Source organism: Schistosoma haematobium, chromosome 7 (genome assembly GCF_000699445.3).
Source record: "Schistosoma haematobium chromosome 7, whole genome shotgun sequence".
Lineage (NCBI taxonomy): Eukaryota > Metazoa > Platyhelminthes > Trematoda > Strigeidida > Schistosomatidae > Schistosoma > Schistosoma haematobium.
Window position 1 is genome coordinate 12479543 of NC_067202.1, and position 19806 is coordinate 12499348.

The 19806-nt window shown below is 36.7% G+C and overlaps 1 protein-coding gene across 1 annotated transcript; it reads right to left on the reverse strand.

Moving 5' to 3' along the window:
• Positions 1-4427: 4427 nt before the first annotated feature.
• VDAC1_2 (Voltage-dependent anion-selective channel protein 1) lies at positions 4428-18963 on the reverse strand. Its single transcript, XM_051218018.1, has 5 exons — positions 18770-18963; positions 18419-18723; positions 14545-14734; positions 7951-8095; positions 4428-4951 (listed from the first exon to the last, which is right to left on the reverse strand). The coding sequence occupies exons 2-5, from the start codon at positions 18466-18468 to the stop codon at positions 4872-4874; spliced, it is 465 nt and encodes a 154-aa protein (XP_051064454.1). The 5' UTR covers positions 18469-18723; positions 18770-18963; the 3' UTR covers positions 4428-4871.
• Between the last annotated feature and the right edge of the window lie 843 nt (positions 18964-19806).

Below are 19806 nucleotides of genomic sequence, written 5' to 3' on the forward strand. Positions count from 1 at the left end.
TGATATTCAAACAAATATTGCTGACTGAATCGTCAAGTAACAGTTCTCAATGTGAACAGTTTTGAGAGGACGAAGGGAGCACATGTTGTGTTCAGGTCAAACGAATACGGTTTATCGAAGATAATATATTCCTGTTTTGGTAGTGATATCTTCTAAATCACTTCAACCATACTTTCTTGTTGTCAAACACATTATGGTGTCGAGTAAAGAGCAGATGTAAAAGATGAGTGTGCAATTGATGCTATCGAGTTATCCATTTAAGACTTAGTAGCTAAGTGGACAGCTGGTTGGCGTTTGAAGCAAACGGTACTGGGTTCGAGTCTAGGGGTGAAAATAACCTCTGAAATGCAGTTATATCCAGCTGACGAGTTCCAAACAGGACGATACGCGCGTCCTGGATTCCAATTCTAGACAATATCCATCTTTGCCTATAACCTCCTAATGTTACAAAATAACATTTAAAACGAAACTATCACAAAAGAGTAAATTTTTAACAATAAATTTGCCATATTGTTGTAAGTCATTTAGAAAGGTTCGCTGTGATCAGGAAGAGGTATTTTTCTAGCATGAAATTTCAATGATAAGTTATACTATTCATGGGATTTCATTTCTGTAATTAAGTATTTACATGTTACCAAAAAACCCTCAATAGACAGCTTGGAATCAATTAGAAGATTTGGACTTCGCAGATGACCTGGCCCTTCTATCCCATACACATTAACAAATGCAGATAAAGACAAGTAGTGTAACAGCAGCCTCTGCATCAGTAGGTCTCAATATACACAAAGGAAAAAGCAAGATCCTTAAATACAACACAGAGAACACCAACCCAATCTTTTTTAATGGAGAAACTCTGGAAGATGTGGAATCTTTCACTTATCATCGATGAACAAGGACGATCGTATGCAAATGTGAAAGCAAGTTGAAGAACATGTGGAACTCAAAACAACTGTCTGTCAACCGATATCAAAGTAAGAATTTTCAATACGAACGTCAACACCGTCCAACTTTACGGAGCTGAAATTTGGAGAACTAATACAACGACCATCAAAAAGATACAAGTATTTATAAATAATTGTCTATACAAGATACTTAATGCCCGTTGGACGGAAACTATCAGCAACAGCCTACTGTGAGAGAGAACAAAACAGATTCCATCTGAAGAGGAAATGAGAAAAAGACGTTGGGAGTGGATAGGACATACATTACGGAATTAGTCAAACTGTATCACGAGGCAAGCGCTTACTTGGAATCTATAAAACGAAAGGAGAAGAGGAAGACCAAAGAATACATTGCATTTGGAATTGGAGGCAGATATCAAAAGAGTGAATAGCAAGTGGAAACAATTGGAAAGGAATGCCCAGGACAGAGTTGGGCGGTCTATACTCTTTCATAAGAGATAACAGGCGTAAGTAAAGAAAGTATAAAAAAAACCTGATAATTCAGATCTCTTTTAATTATCAGTCTTTTAAACAAAAATAATAACTTAATAAGAAAAATTAACTGTACGATGATCTTTTGTATCCATACAATGATGAATAAGCAATATTTTGAGACTACTGAATGAGCCATACTGAAGTCAAACTCAACATACTGGTTAAAAATAATGAATCGATTGATGAGGTAAAGAATTTTCATCGACTGAAGCGATTGGGTCTTGTATTACATACGTCCAACCACTGCCTATTCTGCGGCGATGTTTGCTGGTGTAACAGTGGTTAGACTAATGTGTAACATTACAACATTGACAGTTATGCTAAGCCATGTAGGTAGGTGCAGACTACCTGGCTAAGGTTCACGAAATTATAGTGATCAATAGCTGGAGACTTTGAGTTGAACCCTGAACTGTTGTATAAATCCCTACGTCTTATGACAGAGTTAAATTTTAATTTATACACATTTATTTATTTAAACACATAAACATTAGTACAAGAAGGCACCAAATAGATATGCGCCACGTAAATCATTCGATTTGTGAGGGCTGTGATATTGCCCGGGTGCCCAAACCGAAACAGATGATCTACTTAGGGGGGCCGCACCTCAAGCATTCGACCTTAAGGTCTAATCCACAAGGCAATGGAGAAACCTAAGGAGATGCAGTCCCATGGAAGCTGGTGACCAATAATTGGTTCATAAGCTATTTGTTCCATTCGGATCCTGGAGCCAATGTACACCATTGGTTTCGAACTCCCCTAGGTGTATCCCACATATCCACCAACCCAGTTAAAGCGTTGGATCTTCACTTTTCGTCCTCTCAGTTTCGTAAACAATACTCCTGGTACCGGAAGTCAGTGAGTAGGACTACCCTGGCAGTGGCTGTATACGCGTGGCCATGTGAGGGCATTTAGGGGCCTATACACACTGTAATTGTTTCAATAAATCAATTTAGTCTTAAATGTTCCAACTGTCGCTTATTACATTTTATTTCATTTTTCCGCCTGTAAAACGATTATGAAATCAGAACCGATATCACGCCAACACTTAAACTGAAAACTTTGTTCCACGCATCTTACTACTTATATAAATAATCAGTAGCCTGATTCATCAACTAATTTAATATAGACGATTATAACCTTGTATGACATGTGAACAACTTAACTCACTATAGGGTAGTAAGAATGTACGGTAGCAGAGAAGAAAGTCGAACCACTCCTTTCGATGAAAAGAAGCCATTTCTCAAAGTTTTTTATTATTTTTCGGTATTCATACTAGTTTCAACTAATTTGTAAGCTGAAATCGTTCCACAATGATGTCAATCAACAACAGAAAATAAGTACCACTTATATTCTAGTTATTACAAATTAACTGAAGTTAATTATGTATACTACAGTATTTGAACTGAATAACTAGAAAATGACCTTCTTACATATTTAATTGACGAAAAAGTCTTCCACATTTCTTGATAAGTCTTCTAATTGAACGCTAGATTCTGTTCCCAAGCTCTTCCTATTAACCGCCAGGCTAAATGAACACAGCGACTTGAACATGAGAGAAAAGGTGCGAAATATGGAAGAAACGTTTTACTCCAAAGGTTCGATTTTGCAAAGAAAACCTAGGATTTTTACAGTATTTTAGATGATTTTAGGTTCCCAGAAAGTTCTGGAACGCCACTAAACATAGTAGCAGCATAGGTAATCATCCAATCAGAAACTCGACGTGACTTTTCACTTTTTAGAGGTTTCTGGCAAAACTTCTAGTCGATGCTGATTGGATAAGATGTTTCTCAGTGTTTTCAAAGCCTTTACCAGCTTTTTTTGAGTTTTCTGGATCTCTCAACAATTTTCGTAACTAATGATAAGAATTTCCAATTTCATACTATTTATACTCATTTTAATCAATCTCTTTGGGTTTCTTAAACAGATATAACTCATTTATCAAATATATATTTATGTATCAGAATAGGGTCATGAAGATTATTGAGTTTCATTGAGATAATGAACCGATCAATGTTAGATCATGATTAAAAACCTAGCAAAGGACTCGTCAGTAGGACGCATCCACGATCCCGAACGCAGCAATAAAACCTAGGACCTCCAGTCTCATGTACGAACATTTAACCTTTAGACCACTGAGCCGGCGTCCAATGGTATTAATGTCTAATATATTTATGTATTCAGGTTAGTTATGCTGTATAATACTATTCGATTGTTAAAATCAAAGTAGGTGGATTAACGTTTAAACTTGTCACTTTATGGTTGAAAGCTGGATGACTAAAGCAACAACTCTCACTCCTTCACTATTGAAAGGATATTTTACTATCAGTTCAACTTACAAATCGATAATTGTCAGCAGTGGAAATTATAAGATGAACAATGATTGATTTCGAACTCATTGACAATTGAATATACCTCCACCTTATTATTTATGTTCATAATGAGACTCAAACTCAATATCCTATTATAGATTAGTGTGAGTTTACATTTAATCTATTTATTTATTTATTTTAACACATAGATATTGGTACAAGAAGGCACCAAATAGATATACGCCACACAGATCTCATTTGATATGTGTGAGGGCTGTGATATTCCCCGGGTGCCCAAACCGAAGCAGGTGGTTTTCTTAGGGGGCCACTCCCCGAGCCTTCGACCTGAAGGTCTGATCCACAAGGCAGTGGAGCAACGTCAGGAGATGAAGTCCCATGGTAGCCGGTGACCAATGATTGGTTCACACGCCATTCGTTCCTTCAGGATACTGGAGCCCATGTGCACCATTGATTTGGAATCCGGTTAAAGCGCCGGACATTCGCTTTTCGTCCTCCCAATTTCGTAAACAACACCCCCGCCACGAGAAGGCAGTGAGTAGGACTTCCCTGGCAGTGGCTATATACGCGTGGCAATGTGAGAGCATTTCGAGAGGGAGAGCGGACTCTCCCTACTCTTGGCCGTACCAGGGTATTTGGGAGCCATTTAATCCACAAAAGTACATTTACATGTAACTATCTATATTTATGATGATATACAGATTCTTTTAAGAGATTCAACTTAATATGTAATCTCATAAATAAATATAAAATCTTTAGAAAAAAAAGCAGAGGCAAAACACACCTACAAAAGGTCATATACACTTGGATAATGTAATGGCAGTATATAGACTAAATAGTTGAGAAGTGGTGGTAGTGGTGGTGGAAAGAAAACAGTTGGACAACAAAGAAGCAACATAACCATGAATGAAATAAGAGAATAAATTGTCAACATGAACAATCTAAATAACTAATACTTTTGTATTTGATGAAAGAATGATTGTAACGATGAGACCGGGGTAAAGAGAAAGTGAACTAATTCATTCATAATTGTTTTACATCTATAATTGATACATAGTCATATTGTTTTATTTTAATTCATAGAAAAATTAGTATGTTCATAAATGTTTTAAGCATTCAATTCTAAACCAATACCCATTTTTGTCAAATCTGAACCATTGAAAACTCCACTCAATGTCAATTGAAGACCTATAGTAGAATATAGAAAGAAAAAATGAGATGTAAACGAACATACTTTATATATGTATACAACTTATGGATGAACCAATCAGGTTTACGATAACACGTCTTGAATTTTGGCGCGAAATCAATTCAATCATTTGGTTAAATAAAGTTTTGATATCATAGCTAATGTCAGTTCGTGATGAAAACCCCGAAATCTAATTTTTAACCCTAATTATCAACTGTAAATATTAATCTTAATTCTTCAGACTGATTTATAACTCTCATTTAGCCGTAGTATGTAGGTGAATATTCTCAAGATCACTTCAGAGTCGCTCAAAGGTTGTTCATAAATTATAGTTTCACAACACAATCTATTCAAAAGTTGACAGTTATTTTTACCATTATTCACTCATCAAGCAGATATACGTTTGTATATTTGATTTTGAGCTCCATTCTAATTTCGAGCGCTAGCGATACCATTCGGTTGCTTAAGCTGAAGTAAATGAAATAGGGTCCGAACCTGAGACTAAGTGGCTGAAGTTAGATTGCTTTAAATGCTAAAGCCCCACTACCTTACAAAAAGATAGAAATCTATTAGTTATAGTCAGAGTTAGAGTGACCACTTATCATTTGCCGATCTAGTAGTGAAATGTGTAACGTATGGAATAAATAACTCGGCAACCTAATCTCTAATTGATGCACTATACAATAAGCGATAAGATGTTTGAAAAGGATTGACTACTTATGAAACAAAAAATCGAAACACTGTGTAACGATCAGGTTCAATTATCGATCACAAAATATTAGAATATTCGATGGAAATTGTTTAAATGGATATTCAAGGATAATCCTATACATGGCTCCGAGTTACACCTTTTGTGTGATGCTTAGAGATACTAACCGCCTGTCTACATTAAATAAGACAGAGCAAGGTACTAACCTAAGGCGCTAGTTGAAAAACGAGTACTACAACCATTAAGCCACTGTTATTTACTTATTTAGGCACATAAACATGGGTACAAAGAGGCACCAAAACGTATGTGTCACACAAAATTTGTATGAGGGCTGGAAACTGTCCAGCCACCCAAACTGAAGCAAGTCGTTTTCTTAGGGAGCCACTCCCTGAGCCTTTGATCTAGAGATATAATCTGTAAGGCAGTGCAGCAACATTAGATGTAGTCCCATGGAAACCAGTGACCAACAACAGGTTCATACACTTTTTTTCTCTCAGGATCTTGGAGTTCATGTGCAAAATTGGTTTGGAATCAGGGTTTTCCAACTCCACTAGGTGAACCTGTCGTATCCACCGACCCGGTTAATGCACCAGACATTCGGCTTTCATCCTCACAGTTTCATAGACAACACCCACACCACGAAAAGGCAGTAGGACTTCCTCGACAGTGGCTGTAAACGCGTGGTCGTGTGAGAGCATTTCGTGAGGGAGAACTGACCCTCCCCACCCTTGGCCGTACCATGGCATTTGAAGACGGAATTTCAACCAAATATTATCTTCAAATGTGGAGTCATATACAAATTTATTAGAAGTAAGAAATCATGTAGTCACTTGTGTGTTAGACTTTGTGTGTGTGCGAGAGAGAGAGAGAGGAGCTATTAAAATAATTTAACTGCTGTAAACAAACTTGAATGAGACAAGAAAGACCATATCCTAAATGAATAAAAGTTAAGCGATTCTAATCATTGAGTTGGAATGAACTAATATTTCGAAGATGAAGAAATAAATCCATGCCGAATCTCAATATCAACATTAAAGTGAAACAAAATCCGAGTTGTAAAATTAGTTTTATTTCTAAAGCAAGATATTAATAACAAACAATTAACTTTGATGCCTCAATATTTGATGAGTGATTGAAGTTCGTCAAACATGATAAAGCCTTCACTGGTAAACAATATAGTTATTTATAGTCTAGTTGAAAAGCGTACTTTCTAATTAAAGCACTAACGTTATGTTTAACGCTTGCTTACTACTAATTCAGGAATTATATGTCCCCCAAATGCCCTGGTAGGGCCGAGAGTGGGGAGAGTCCGCTCTACCTCTGGAAATGCTCTTACATGGTCACGTGTTTACATCCATTGACAGGGAAGTCCTATTTACTCCCTTCTCGTGGCGGTGTTGTTTATGAAATTGAGAGAACGAAAAGCGAATGTCCGGCGCTTTAACCGTGTTGATGGACATGGAGAGTTCACCTAAGGGAGTTGGAAAACCCTCATTCCAAACCAATGATGCACATGGGCTCCAGTATCCTGAAGGAACAAATGGCGTATGAACCAATTGTTGGTCACCGGCTTCCATGGGACTGCATCTCCTTACGATGCTCGATTGCCTTGTGGATCAGACCTTCAGGTCGAAGGCTCGGGGAGTGGCCCCCTAAGAAAACCACCTGCTTCGGTTTGGGCACCCGGGGGATATCACAGCCCTCACACATATCAAATGAGATCTGTGTGGCGTATATCTATTTGGTGCCTCCTTGTACCAATATCTATGTGTTAAAATAAATAAATAAATAAAAATTATATTATGAAGGTGGGAAACGTTTTGGATAAAAGAGAGAGCAGTAAATGTTTAATCATAGTCTACTCTTTTTAAACTTTATACTAAGATCAACCATTTAAAAAGAAAGTTCTTTTATTCACGGTTGAGAGTCCTCAGATCAAGTTAATCATTTTGAAAATAACTTATATGTGAATGCTTATAGTGTACTACGAAGAGGTCCTCATGTGTTGCATTATCATAAAATAACGATAGACATAAGTTCCGTGATAATGTAAACTATCTTCCTATAAACTCATTCATCAGGTACGTAAGTATGAGCCACACTTTAAGTGCGATGGCTAATGATACTATCCGGTTGCAGCAACACAAGTAGATTGAGTGGAGTTCGAGCTTATTATTGTAAACCATTAGTGCCTCATTAATCTAAAGATTAGTAAAACATTTTATAAGTAAACATATCATTTCTTTTAGTCGAATTAAGATAGTATTATATAAATGTGTTCTAACTCACTTTTTGATAAATATGTTGTAAAAGCCAAACTGATTTGATTTAAATGATCTAGTCTCAATTTCACAGAATGCTTTTTCTGATTATCTAATATATATTGTGATCCAACAGCCCAAACAGTTTCATCTGGAACACGTTTCCATGTAATCTATGATTAATTAAAGATTTAGAGAGTCAAATAATTTAAAAGATATTATTTCTAAATAAAATCAACGGCCACTAACATTTGTGAAGTAAGGTGAGATGTTAAGAGTTTGAAATGGAATTCTCAATTTCAAAGGTTCCTCACTTAATAAACAGTGGTAATAGTAACGTACATGTTAGCTCTAATGATGGTCCGTTCCACTTTCTGATAATCTAAGAATTGTGTTATACTTATACTCTTATTACCTCTACCACTATGAGATTTGAATCGACCGTTGCATCTCTGTGCTAATGTGGTATGATAACTCCAACTGATGTACGTATGTACGAAGTTCTACGTTGTTGACTTACTGACTGACTGACTGACTGTGTGTTATATCCTTAAAGAGGTTCTTTTTATATACGATTAGAAAATTACTTTCCTACTGATAATGAACTACTAATTCAGTAATAATCTAGGAAAAATGACATGAAATTACAATTCATTTCAATCTTTAAAATCATTCAAAATATTATATAAAGATATTTAACGGTTCATAGTTATCATTGATAAACTGTTTACAGAGAGAAATAATTACGTGAAATAAATAAATAATTTTTACCATGAACTTGAGCATATGATACTTGGTGAAAGTGGAAAATCGGTTGATGAGGTAGTGAATTTTCATCTACTGAGGTGTCTAACTATCATCTACACTGAAGAGTGATACTTGCTAATGGAGAAGTAAGTTGTAAGAAAGCTAGGGGTAGGCAAACCAAGATATGGCATCATTCCATGAAGTTATTAACTATTAGTCTAAGCCCCACATCTGTTCCAGGATTTATGTTGATATATCTGTCTGACTTAGGATTCACATTTGTGATTAAACAACAATATTACCAACTTATGTGAAGTTGATTTTGTTTAGTAAAATTACGATTTGACACACATATTACCAGCCATCATTATGTTTCTGATTGTACTACTTTGTAAATTGTACGGCAAAAGGTAGTAAACTTTTCATAATCGCGCAAAAAAAACACGGAATTTTTTGAAATATCTAGATGGTAGGAACAGGTAACCCAGATATTCAGGTAGGTCGCCACAATAAATATAAACACGTACTCACACCATAGAATTTGTTATATTCTAACGAAGATTACATTACGAGTAACTTTTGAGACCTATTAATGAACTAATATTATCTGTATATTCTTATGGTATGACTATTTCAATGAACATCATCCAAAGCTATGCGCCTACCTACGACTACAATGAAGACGCTAAAGATCACTTCAACGATAGGCTGCAGTCAATCATCGAGAAGTGTCCAACAAAGGACTTGATCATTCTAATGGGAGACCTAAATGCCAAGGTTGGAATGGACAACACTGGATATGAAGACATCATGCGACGACACGGATTAGGAGAAAGGAACGAAAATGGTGAGAGATTTGCAAACCTATGTGCCTTCAATAAACTGGTCATAGGCGGCACCATATTCCCACATAAACGCATTCACAAAGCCACATGGACTTCACCGGATCACACTACACAAAACCAAACCGACCATATTTGCATCAACAAAACGTTCAGGAGGACGATGGAAGACGTGAGAACCAAGAGAGGAGCTGATATAGCATCAGATCATCACTTGCTGGTCGCCAAGATGAAATTGAAACTCAAGAAGCACTGGACAACGGGGCGGACAATATCACAAAAGTTCAATACGGCCTTTCTTCAGGATACTAACAAACTCAACAAATTCAAGATAGTCCTCAGCAACAAGTTCCAGGCCTTTCATGATCTACTCAATGGAGAAGGAACTACTGTGGAGAGCAACTGGAAGGGGATCAAAGAGGCAATCACTTCAACATGTCATGAGGTCCTGAGTCACAAGAAGTACCATCACAAGGAATGGATCACTGTTGATACACTGGATAAGATTCAAGAAAGGAGGAACAAGAAAGCAGCAATCAATACCAGCCGAACAAGAGCAGAAAAAACCAAGGCACAAGCTGAATACACAGAAGTAAACAAACAAGTGAAGAGGAGCATCAGAACCGACAAACGTAAATATGTGGAAGATTTAGCAACGACGGCGGAAAAGGCTGCAAGAGAAGGAAACATGAGACAATTGTATGACACGACAAAGAAACTCTCTGGAAATCGCCGCAAACCTGAACGACCAGTGAAAAGCAAGGAAGGCAAGGTAATCACCAACATTGAAGAGCAACGAAACAGGTGGGTAGAACACTTCAATGAACTCTTGAACCGACCAGCCCCACTGAACCCACCCAACATTGAAGCAGCAGGACCAGACAACATTCCAGAAGAGGCACTAAAAGCAGACGTAGAGGTAACTGCAAGGATACTCCACATTCTCTTCAATAAGATTTGGGATAAGGAACAAGTACCAACAGACTGGAAAGAAGGACTTCTGATCAAAATACCGAAGAAAGGCGATCTCAGCAACTGTGATAACTACAGAGGCATCAATCTTCTCTCAAAACCAGGAAAAGTCTTTAACAGGGTATTGTTAAACAGGATGAAGGACTGCGTAGACGCCCAACTTCGAAATTGACAGGCTGGATTCCGTAAGGATAGATCGTGTACAGACCAAATCGCAACTCTACGGATCATTGTGGAACAATCAATTGAATGGAATTCATCACTTTACATCAACTTCATTGACTACGAAAAGGCATTTGATAGCGTGGACAGAACAACACTATGGAAACTTCTTCGACACTACGGCGTGCCTCAGAAGATAGTCAATATCATACAGAATTCGTATGATGGGTTACACTGCGAAATCGTGCATGGAGGACAGTTGACAAAGTCGTTCGAAATAAAGACCGGTGTCAGGCAAGGTTGCTTACTCTCACCCTTTCTCTTTCTCCTGGTGATCGACTGGATCATGAAGACGTCAACATCTGAAGGGAAACACGGGACACAATGGACATCTAGGATGCAGTTGGACGATCTAGACTTCGCAGATGATCTGGCCTTTCTATCCCGAACGCAACAACAAATGCAGAAGAAGACTACCAGTGTAGCAGCAGCCTCAGCAGCAATAGGTCTCAATATACACAAAGGGAAAAGCAAGATTCTCTGATACAACACAGCATGCACCAATCCAATCACAATTGACGGAGAAGATTTGGAAGATGTAAAAACCTTTACATATCTGGGCAGCATCATTGATGAACAGGGTGGATCTGATGCAGATGTGAAGGCGCGGGTCGGCAAAGCAAAAGCAGCATATTTACAACTGAGGAACATCTGGAACACAAAACAACTGTCAAACAACACCAAGGTCAGGATTTTCAATCAGTCAGTCAGTAACAACGTAGAACTTCGTACGTACGTACATTAGTTCGAGTTGCCACACCACATTAGCACAGAGATGCAGTTGTCGATTCAAATCCCGTAGTGGTAGAGGTAGTAAGAGTATAAGCAGTAATCGGGAAGATTGGGGTTTGGAGATGTTATTTAAAGAGTATAATACAGTGAAATAAATTTGGAAAGAGGAAAAAAAGGGACATGAAGAATTCAGAAGATTAGAATTTGGGAGAACACAGAGTGGATGCACCTGCGCCATTGCAAACGATTTTGAGCCATGTCATTCAAGGTCTCTAACCAATACAAATCAATACAAATGTCAACACAGTTCTACTGTATGGGGAGGAAACTTGGAGAACCACGAAAGTCATCTTCTAGAAGATACAGGTGTTTATTAACAGCTGTCTATGCAAAATACTTCGGATCTGTTGGCCAGACATTATCAGCAACAAACTACTGTGGGAGATAACAAACCAGATTTCAGTGGAGGAAGGACTAAGGAAGAAGCGCTGGAAGTGGATAGGACACACATTGAGGAAAGCACCCAACTGCGTCACAAGACAAGCCCTCACATGGAATCCTCAAGGCCGAAGGAAAAGAGGAAGACCAAAGAACACATTACGCCGGGAAATGGAAATAGACATGAGAAAAATGAACAAGAATTGGATGGAACTAGAAAAGAAGGCCAAGGACAGAGTGGGTTGGAGAATGCTGGTCGGCGGCCTATGTTCCATTAGGAGTAACAGGCGTAAGTAAGTAAGTAAGTAAGTAAGTAAGTAAGTAAGTAAGTAAGTAAGTAAGTAAGTAAGTAAGTAAGTAAAGTAAGTAGTAGTAAGTAAGTAAGTAAAGTAAGTAAGTAAGTAAGTAAAGTAAGTAAGTAAGTGTAAGTAAGTAAGTAAAGTAAGTGTAGTGTAGTAAGTAAGTAGTAAGTAAGTAAGTAGAAGTAAGTAAGTGGGTGAGTAAGTAAGTAAGTAAGTAAAGTGAGTAGTAAGTAATGTAGAGTGATAGTATGTAGTGGAGTAAGTAGAGTAAGTAAGTAAGTAGTAGTAAGTAAGTAAGTAGTAGTGTAGTAAGTAGTAAGTAAGTAGTAGTAAGTAAGTAAGTAAGTAAGTAGTGATAAGTGAGTAGTAAGTGTGAGTAAGTAGTGAGTAAGTGAGTAGTGTAGTAAGTGTAGTAAGTAGTAGGTAGTAAGTAGTGAGTGGTAGTAGTAAGTAAGTAAGTAAGTAGTGGTAGTGTGGTGTAAGTAGAGTAGTAGTAAGTAAGTGTAGTAAGTAGTAAGTAAGTAGTAAGTAAGTAAGTATAGTAGTGTAGTAGTAGTAGTAGTAGTAGTAAGGTAGTGGTAGTAGTGAGTAGTAGTAAGTAGTAGTAGTAGTAGTAGTAAGTAGTAAGTAAGTAAGTAGTAAGTAAGTAAGTAAGTAGTAAGTAAGTAAGTAAGTAAGTAAGTAAGTAAGTAAGTAAGTAATATCTATATTCCCCTTATTATAAGCTTCATTTTGACCTATAATTTATTATTAGACGATTTACTGTCCTTAAATTATACTCAGTTTATTAATTACAGTCTCCCACGTTCACAGACACATTTTGGCTTTATTGTGTATGAACGTTATTTCTTATTTTATAGTGCGTTGCAGTCTGTTTGTTTGGTATATAAACCTAGTATGTCTGAAATATGGGATTCCCATAATGGAGGCTGTTGTTCGCATTCTAGACTCAGCTGAACGGGCTAGGTGAACATAGGACCACTAAGGACGCTAGGCTGCTCTTACCGGTCGAACGTCATCGGTTTAGTACAGTACGAAAGTGAATAAGTCGTATTTTGATTGGCGAATAAATTACGTGATAGCTAGCGGGTCATAAAAACACAACAGAATTGGTATAAAATTAGGTTATCACAATCTTATTGGCTATATCTTAGTAATTATAATAGTACAAAGTATGTTTTCTATATAAAGTATCAATTTCAATACTTAATAAACAAAACTTAGTTAATCGTCAACAACGTAGAGCCTAGTACACATGTACGTTGGACCAAGCTGCTAAACTACTCTAAAATAAGATCAAATTAACAAGTTGAATACTAAAGGGATTGAAATGCTGAAAATGCTGATGAGAAAGATTGAAAATTGAGAATGAGATTCAAGAAGACAGAAAGGACAAATATGTATGTAGGATTATTGAAATTCAAGATCAAGTGCATAATAAAAAAGAATGTACCTACACCAGTGTGACTGATTTTGAGAGCGCATCAGCCAATGTCTTTAATCACTGATTGAGATTGTCTTTTGGACACCAATCAGATAGTCCGCATCTATATAAGCAGTTCAAGTTAATAGTCAATGAATTCATGGACTGATGCTACTTCTCGGTTTGGTTACCCTTAGCTTTCTTCCAACCTACTTCTGTACTGTCTAACATCACCCGTCTAGGTAAACAGTAGCTAGGCACATGTAGCACATGTTCTAACAAAAATATTTGGGTGATATGAACCTAGAACATAGTCAAAATAATCTAATAACTGTGTATTACCTGTTACTTCAATGAAGCGGAAATTTTGAAATACAATATAAAACAGATGAAAGCTAGAGACAAGATTATACTTTGGCAAAGCTGATTAGTGATTAGCGGTAAAACTCGTCAGCTGGGTGTAATTGAATTCCAGTGTTGACGTTTACATCAAAACTCAAACACAGTACGCCTATCGCCTTATCTACTGAGCTATTCAATGCAGATAGATACTGGCTCGTGAGACAGGTACGCGTTTTACTTTTTAGTTTTTAAATCTTGTCACTGAAGTTGGTGCTTACAATTGGTCAGTCTCAGAGTGAACATCAATATTAGGATCCAGGTACATCCAAATGGTGAGTCTCAAATAAGGCGAAACATTCATCCTGGTTTATACTGCTAGACACTAAATAATTTTACTAAAAGAAATTGTGACTGAATGACAATACTGAGGCAATCCATTCAGTCCTTAACAATACCGAGGGAATTCAAACACAAAACAAAGACTAGAACCTTGATTAAAAAGTAAAGATTGAAAAACTGTCAAACAGAATAATAAAAACGTTAAGGAAAAAATAGGCAACTTATATCATTTAAAAAAATAGAAATTTAAGAATTACACTTACTGAACCTGCTATATGCAGTCGATCAGTTATACGTTGAAAGATGCTGGCTGAAAATTGTTTACCCCAATTTGTAATTAAACCATGAAAACTAAAATCTTGTACTGTGTAACCGACAGAAAAATTAGCTTTTTGTAAAATTTGATTTGTACAATCCAATTTAACATCTGCACCAACCAAATAGCCTTGGTAACTAATATTATGGAAAACAATTTTAAAGTACAAATACATGGTTTAAATGTACTAGGAAACTTAGCACACATAATGAACGAATTAATGAATGGTGCCATGTAATTCTGGAGGTTTACAGAAATACATTAACTAAATAATACAACCAAATAGACTGAAATACTAATCATTTGAAAAAATCAAACAATAAATGAACTTAATCTCTACATAAATTAGTGAGGCAGCCTCAGTGGAAAAAGAGTTCAACATCAAGAATATATGATGACATATTAGGGGGAACATCAAAAAATTAGCTATTTAAAATAAATGGAATGATGTAGAGTGTAGTATAAGTCTGCAGATCTGTAAAGCGTTACCGGCGATAGTATTTCATCATAATCCAAAGATATATAATTAAATTGTAAGTTGAAAAGAACCTATTTCATTAGTGTGTTATGAGACAAACACTAGTCACATGAATCAAAGTACCAACGCAATAGTCAGCGCCAGAGTTGGTTTAATTAGTGAACGCAATGCAAGTATACTTCAACCCAGCTAGCACTAAGACCCTAATGACTTCTGGGTCAACCTTCAACCAATGAGAAAACAAAAGGTTTATTTCTCACTTCTAATCGACGATTATAAGAGGAAAAAGATTGTGAATCAGCTATACAAGATGGTGAGTTTCATGAAACCTGATTCAAAAACATTATGAATTGATTGAAGTTAGATTTGTACACCATTGGGTTCTGGTTCAGTGCTCTACAGACTAGGCATTCGCACCGAGGGTCCTGGGTTCGATTCTTGACTGAAGGGTCGTGGATGAGCGCCGCTGAGGCATTTCATACCACGACGAAACGGTCGTCTGATGTTTTGAGGTTTTCAATGGTTGTATATCTTAGATTGGCTTGCGATTTTAATGATACATATGCAGTTTAGAAACTTAAAGTGCCAATTACTAAGTCATATTTTTGCGTAATCCCGATGAATATTTGGGAAACAATGGACTTCTCAACAATTAGGAAAAGTGATCATTAGCCGCACTAAATTGGCGCCACACTTGTTAAGACTTTGTGATATCGTTTCCGATTTTTAAACGTGATATCACATAACTGTTGACATTTATTTTGATTTACCGCTATAGGGAGAGCTGCTGTCCACCAAAAGTGGAACAAACTTGGAAATAAACTACTTTATGTACGCTGCTTAGTTTCCGTACCCGAAATTTGTTGTACCAACAAATTGCAGCTTCGATTATAGTAATCCAATAATTAGGAGAGTATCACATCCCGATGGCTTCATCTGACATACACCAATCATGCAAGCTGTATTACGTATGCTGAATCGAATTATCTTGACCCCCCCTACGTGTCTGATAAGCGGATATAAAAATGCGAAGTGAGGTATGGCAAATTGAATTATTGAAACGTCGTGGGAATTCCTGCATGGATAATGACTGGTTGAGTGACTGAAGAAAGTGGATTGACTACAGTAGAGACTACTAAGAAAGAAGTTTTGTATCCCAGAAGTGGATTTAAATCGAATGATTTGTAATATAGTGTTTAATTGTTGACTGGATTTAAAATGTTCATTCAGACTTCTACTAATAGCAACAATTTGAGTGGCTTTCGGTTACACGTATAATAATGTTGAGTTTTAAAGAAGTTATATGGTTTAGTTAATTAGATTATCCAAAGCTACTTACATAGTAAACAAGATCGGTTATTATGATGTATTCGGTGTGCTAGTAGTTAAGCGTTTGCGGACATCAGATGTATAGGATGCTGACCATCAGATGAACTTACGTAATGGGAATCCTTATAGTATCATCACAATCCTGGGTCTCTCCTGATTTTTCATATAAACCAAACGGTAGACACAGGTTATTTTGTCATTATCTACAGAAGAAGACTTGTTACTTTGAAAACGTGCAAGGAACTTCATTATCGTCGAGTTCTTGTGCTTTAATAAGTGGGCTTCAATAGACCCAGGTTGAATTTTTCTGGATGGAACGATGTCATAAATTTCAAAGGAGCATCACCAGTGATTTTAACAAGTATAGTTGGATGGCTGTTGCAGCAAGACGGTAATAATTGTCCTTACGTGGTCTGTTGAAATACACAGACCCAATTTCGGGTAAAAGATAGCGCGTCAGTAGCAAAAACTCATGAATTTTAGTCTATTACAGAAACTGATACGGATGCGATAACAGCGGTAACCTTAAATACACTTCATTACTAGTATACTACACCTTTTATTCCTAGCCCGGGATAGTCCGGAAGGTAAATCTAGTAAAGACCTATTTGGTAGATACCAAGATTAGTTGCGACTCCGACTTATCCCATCATATACTGATTACATTCAGCGGTCGTTAATTAAAGAAATTTTTACAGAACAATCACCATTGAATGTTATACTGAAGAAAAGGTCAAGTAGATGTAAAGTTATATCACAATATTTTACGTTTGGTCTATTTTGAATAGTTGTAATTGAGGACTTAACACCTTCAACGAATACGCTGTGTGAACAAACTCAGGGAGACTTATTACTATAGGTATTAAAAATAAGGACAACAGAAAACACCTAAGAAAAAGATTATATAAGCAAATTTTAAAACCATTATTGCCAGTTAGTGGCGAAGGCCAGAAATCTAGAATGACTATAAACAACCAATGACCTGTTTTCATAAATGAAAGGGGCTAACATAAAACTCACTGTTTATAGGATTATTACGAGATAAATTAAGAACTCATGTTTAACGTTGGGTGCTGGATCGACGGACGGAGTATTTATGAAAGCCTATTTAACTATCAGCTGGCCTAGATAACCCCAATATCCAGCCTTCCAAATACAACCGAAGACATTTTCATTTTCACGAAACTATGGAACTGAGATCGTGTAACAGTCAAGCTTAAAGTGGTATAGAAAATGGTGAAATCTAGCTTCATTATTGAGTTAACTTCTTGCTGTCCAATAGGTGCTATTTTGTTTAAATTCTTATGCTCATGCTACTCCTATGCTAGCTTTTAACCTAGAGGTTGTACAACCAAAACAAGCATCTTCATGAAAGGTAACCAATCAAGTAAGTACTCATTATTGTATTGTGATACGTTCGTGCAGTGCGTCAATAATTTCGCTACTCCGACCTTCATAGTGTATACAAAACTATTACTTTTAGTTTTTATTAACCGATAGCCAGGGTAAAAAGTTTTACATATGAAGCTTTTAGGTGTCCACTAAGCGTAATTAAACATTAAGTTTATCGATTATATATCAACAAAAATCACCAGAGTATTTAAAGTGAGCATTTTTCATTGACATAAGTCATTGTAAAACTGTATTGAAATTCTGCGAAATGTGTTCACATCCAATAATTTATTGTAACAGAATTATGACCTAATTGGATTGATGTCTCTCATTAGTTGTAATTTGAGACTATATTCTCGACATATTGGTACCTGTAAGTCCGGATCGTCGAATACGTAGCAACATCAGAACACCAAACCTCGCTGAGAAGCCAGTGTACAAACGTAGCTAAGAGGACTAAAGTAGCTAAATACGTCAAACTTATTATTCAGCTAGAAAGCTAATCATTTTGTGAACTATAACCCAGAATAGCCGTTATCAGTGTACTATAAAACAGGAAGAAGGCTATAAAACCCGTATTTTCAAGTTTTTAAGGAATATTTGAAAGCAGTTTTGAACTTACTTAAAAACAAAAGATGGGGACAAATCAGGGATAGCAGACTTGAAGAACATTTCGACGTTAGAATTCACATGCTTGTTTCGAAAAGAATTGATTAAATTGGCATGAAAACAACTAAGTAATTAGTTAATGAGAGTGTCCTACTTTTGAAAAGGATCGCGAGAAATTTGAAAAGTTTGTTTCAACCCGCCAACTAATTTGTCTTCAAATACTATTTCTCCATCAACTAGATTGTTGGAAGACCACTTTTTCGTCATTGTTAGACCATATTGTGGAAACGAGAACTTTTCCTGCAGGTTGAAATGCATCTGAGAAAATAATTAAATGTAAATACAACAGTTAATGTTTATATACCTTATTTGGTTTAGGTCCATCACTAATATCGGCTTTAAACTCAATGTCATTTTTCTTTGTCGTGCAGTGAATATTATACAGTCCAAAATAAAACTTTTTAAAGAGTAAGTCCCGTGCATCTTTACCAAGATCCGAGAACGAAGGGGGAACCATAGTGTATTGGAGAGTTACGCCTATACTGAATTTAGTACTTTAACCTTCAAGTGCATCAATGGTTTTAATTTGATAAAATTTGAGCGATGACCCTATGTGAACCAATTGATTTATTTGTGCCCGTGCTTTGATATTAAGGATTAGTTGCATATTAACTAAAAAGATCAAGTTAACATGTACAAAAACCTGATCTCAACCTGTCCGTAATATCCCGTCTTCCTTTTATCATAAATATGACCATCTGGTAAAACTGTCGGTTAACTTTGACCGTATTAAAGGAACAGAATATCCTGGCTCTTAGATTAGGCAGACTGGACCATTGAATTATCTATGTGGTTCAATATCAGTTAGATAGGTATACCTTTCTAGAGTACTGTCCAGTAAGGTTGAGACCAGAAGTTTAGCAATATAAGCTGATTCTGATCTGACCCAGAACAGTAGTGTAATTTTGAAATATTCTAGCCCGTACAAATCCCTGAGACTACCACAGCTAATGATTAAGTAGATCATCAATGTAGGTGGTCTGTGTCGAAGATTAGGGGACGTACCAGAGTTGGACAGGAATGGAGTGGCCATTCAGCTTAAGTCGAGGTCACACCTCACGGTGAATGCCTGACGTAGATTGCTCTTTCTTTCTATACATACACTATGGATACTTCGCTGACCGTACAACACGAACAAAATTATTACAGAAATATATCAGTAAGAGTGTGTAGGGTCAGTTAAATGTCACTGCCTTAAACAAATCTTTCGGCAGTTTGGTCACTGAATGTTGAACAGCTCGTTGATCCCCGTCAAGGTCAAGGATAATCAACGCGAACCAGTTAATTTCACGCCAAGCACTGGCCCATACGGTGGTGGTCTCAACTTCTCCCTTGTTCCTA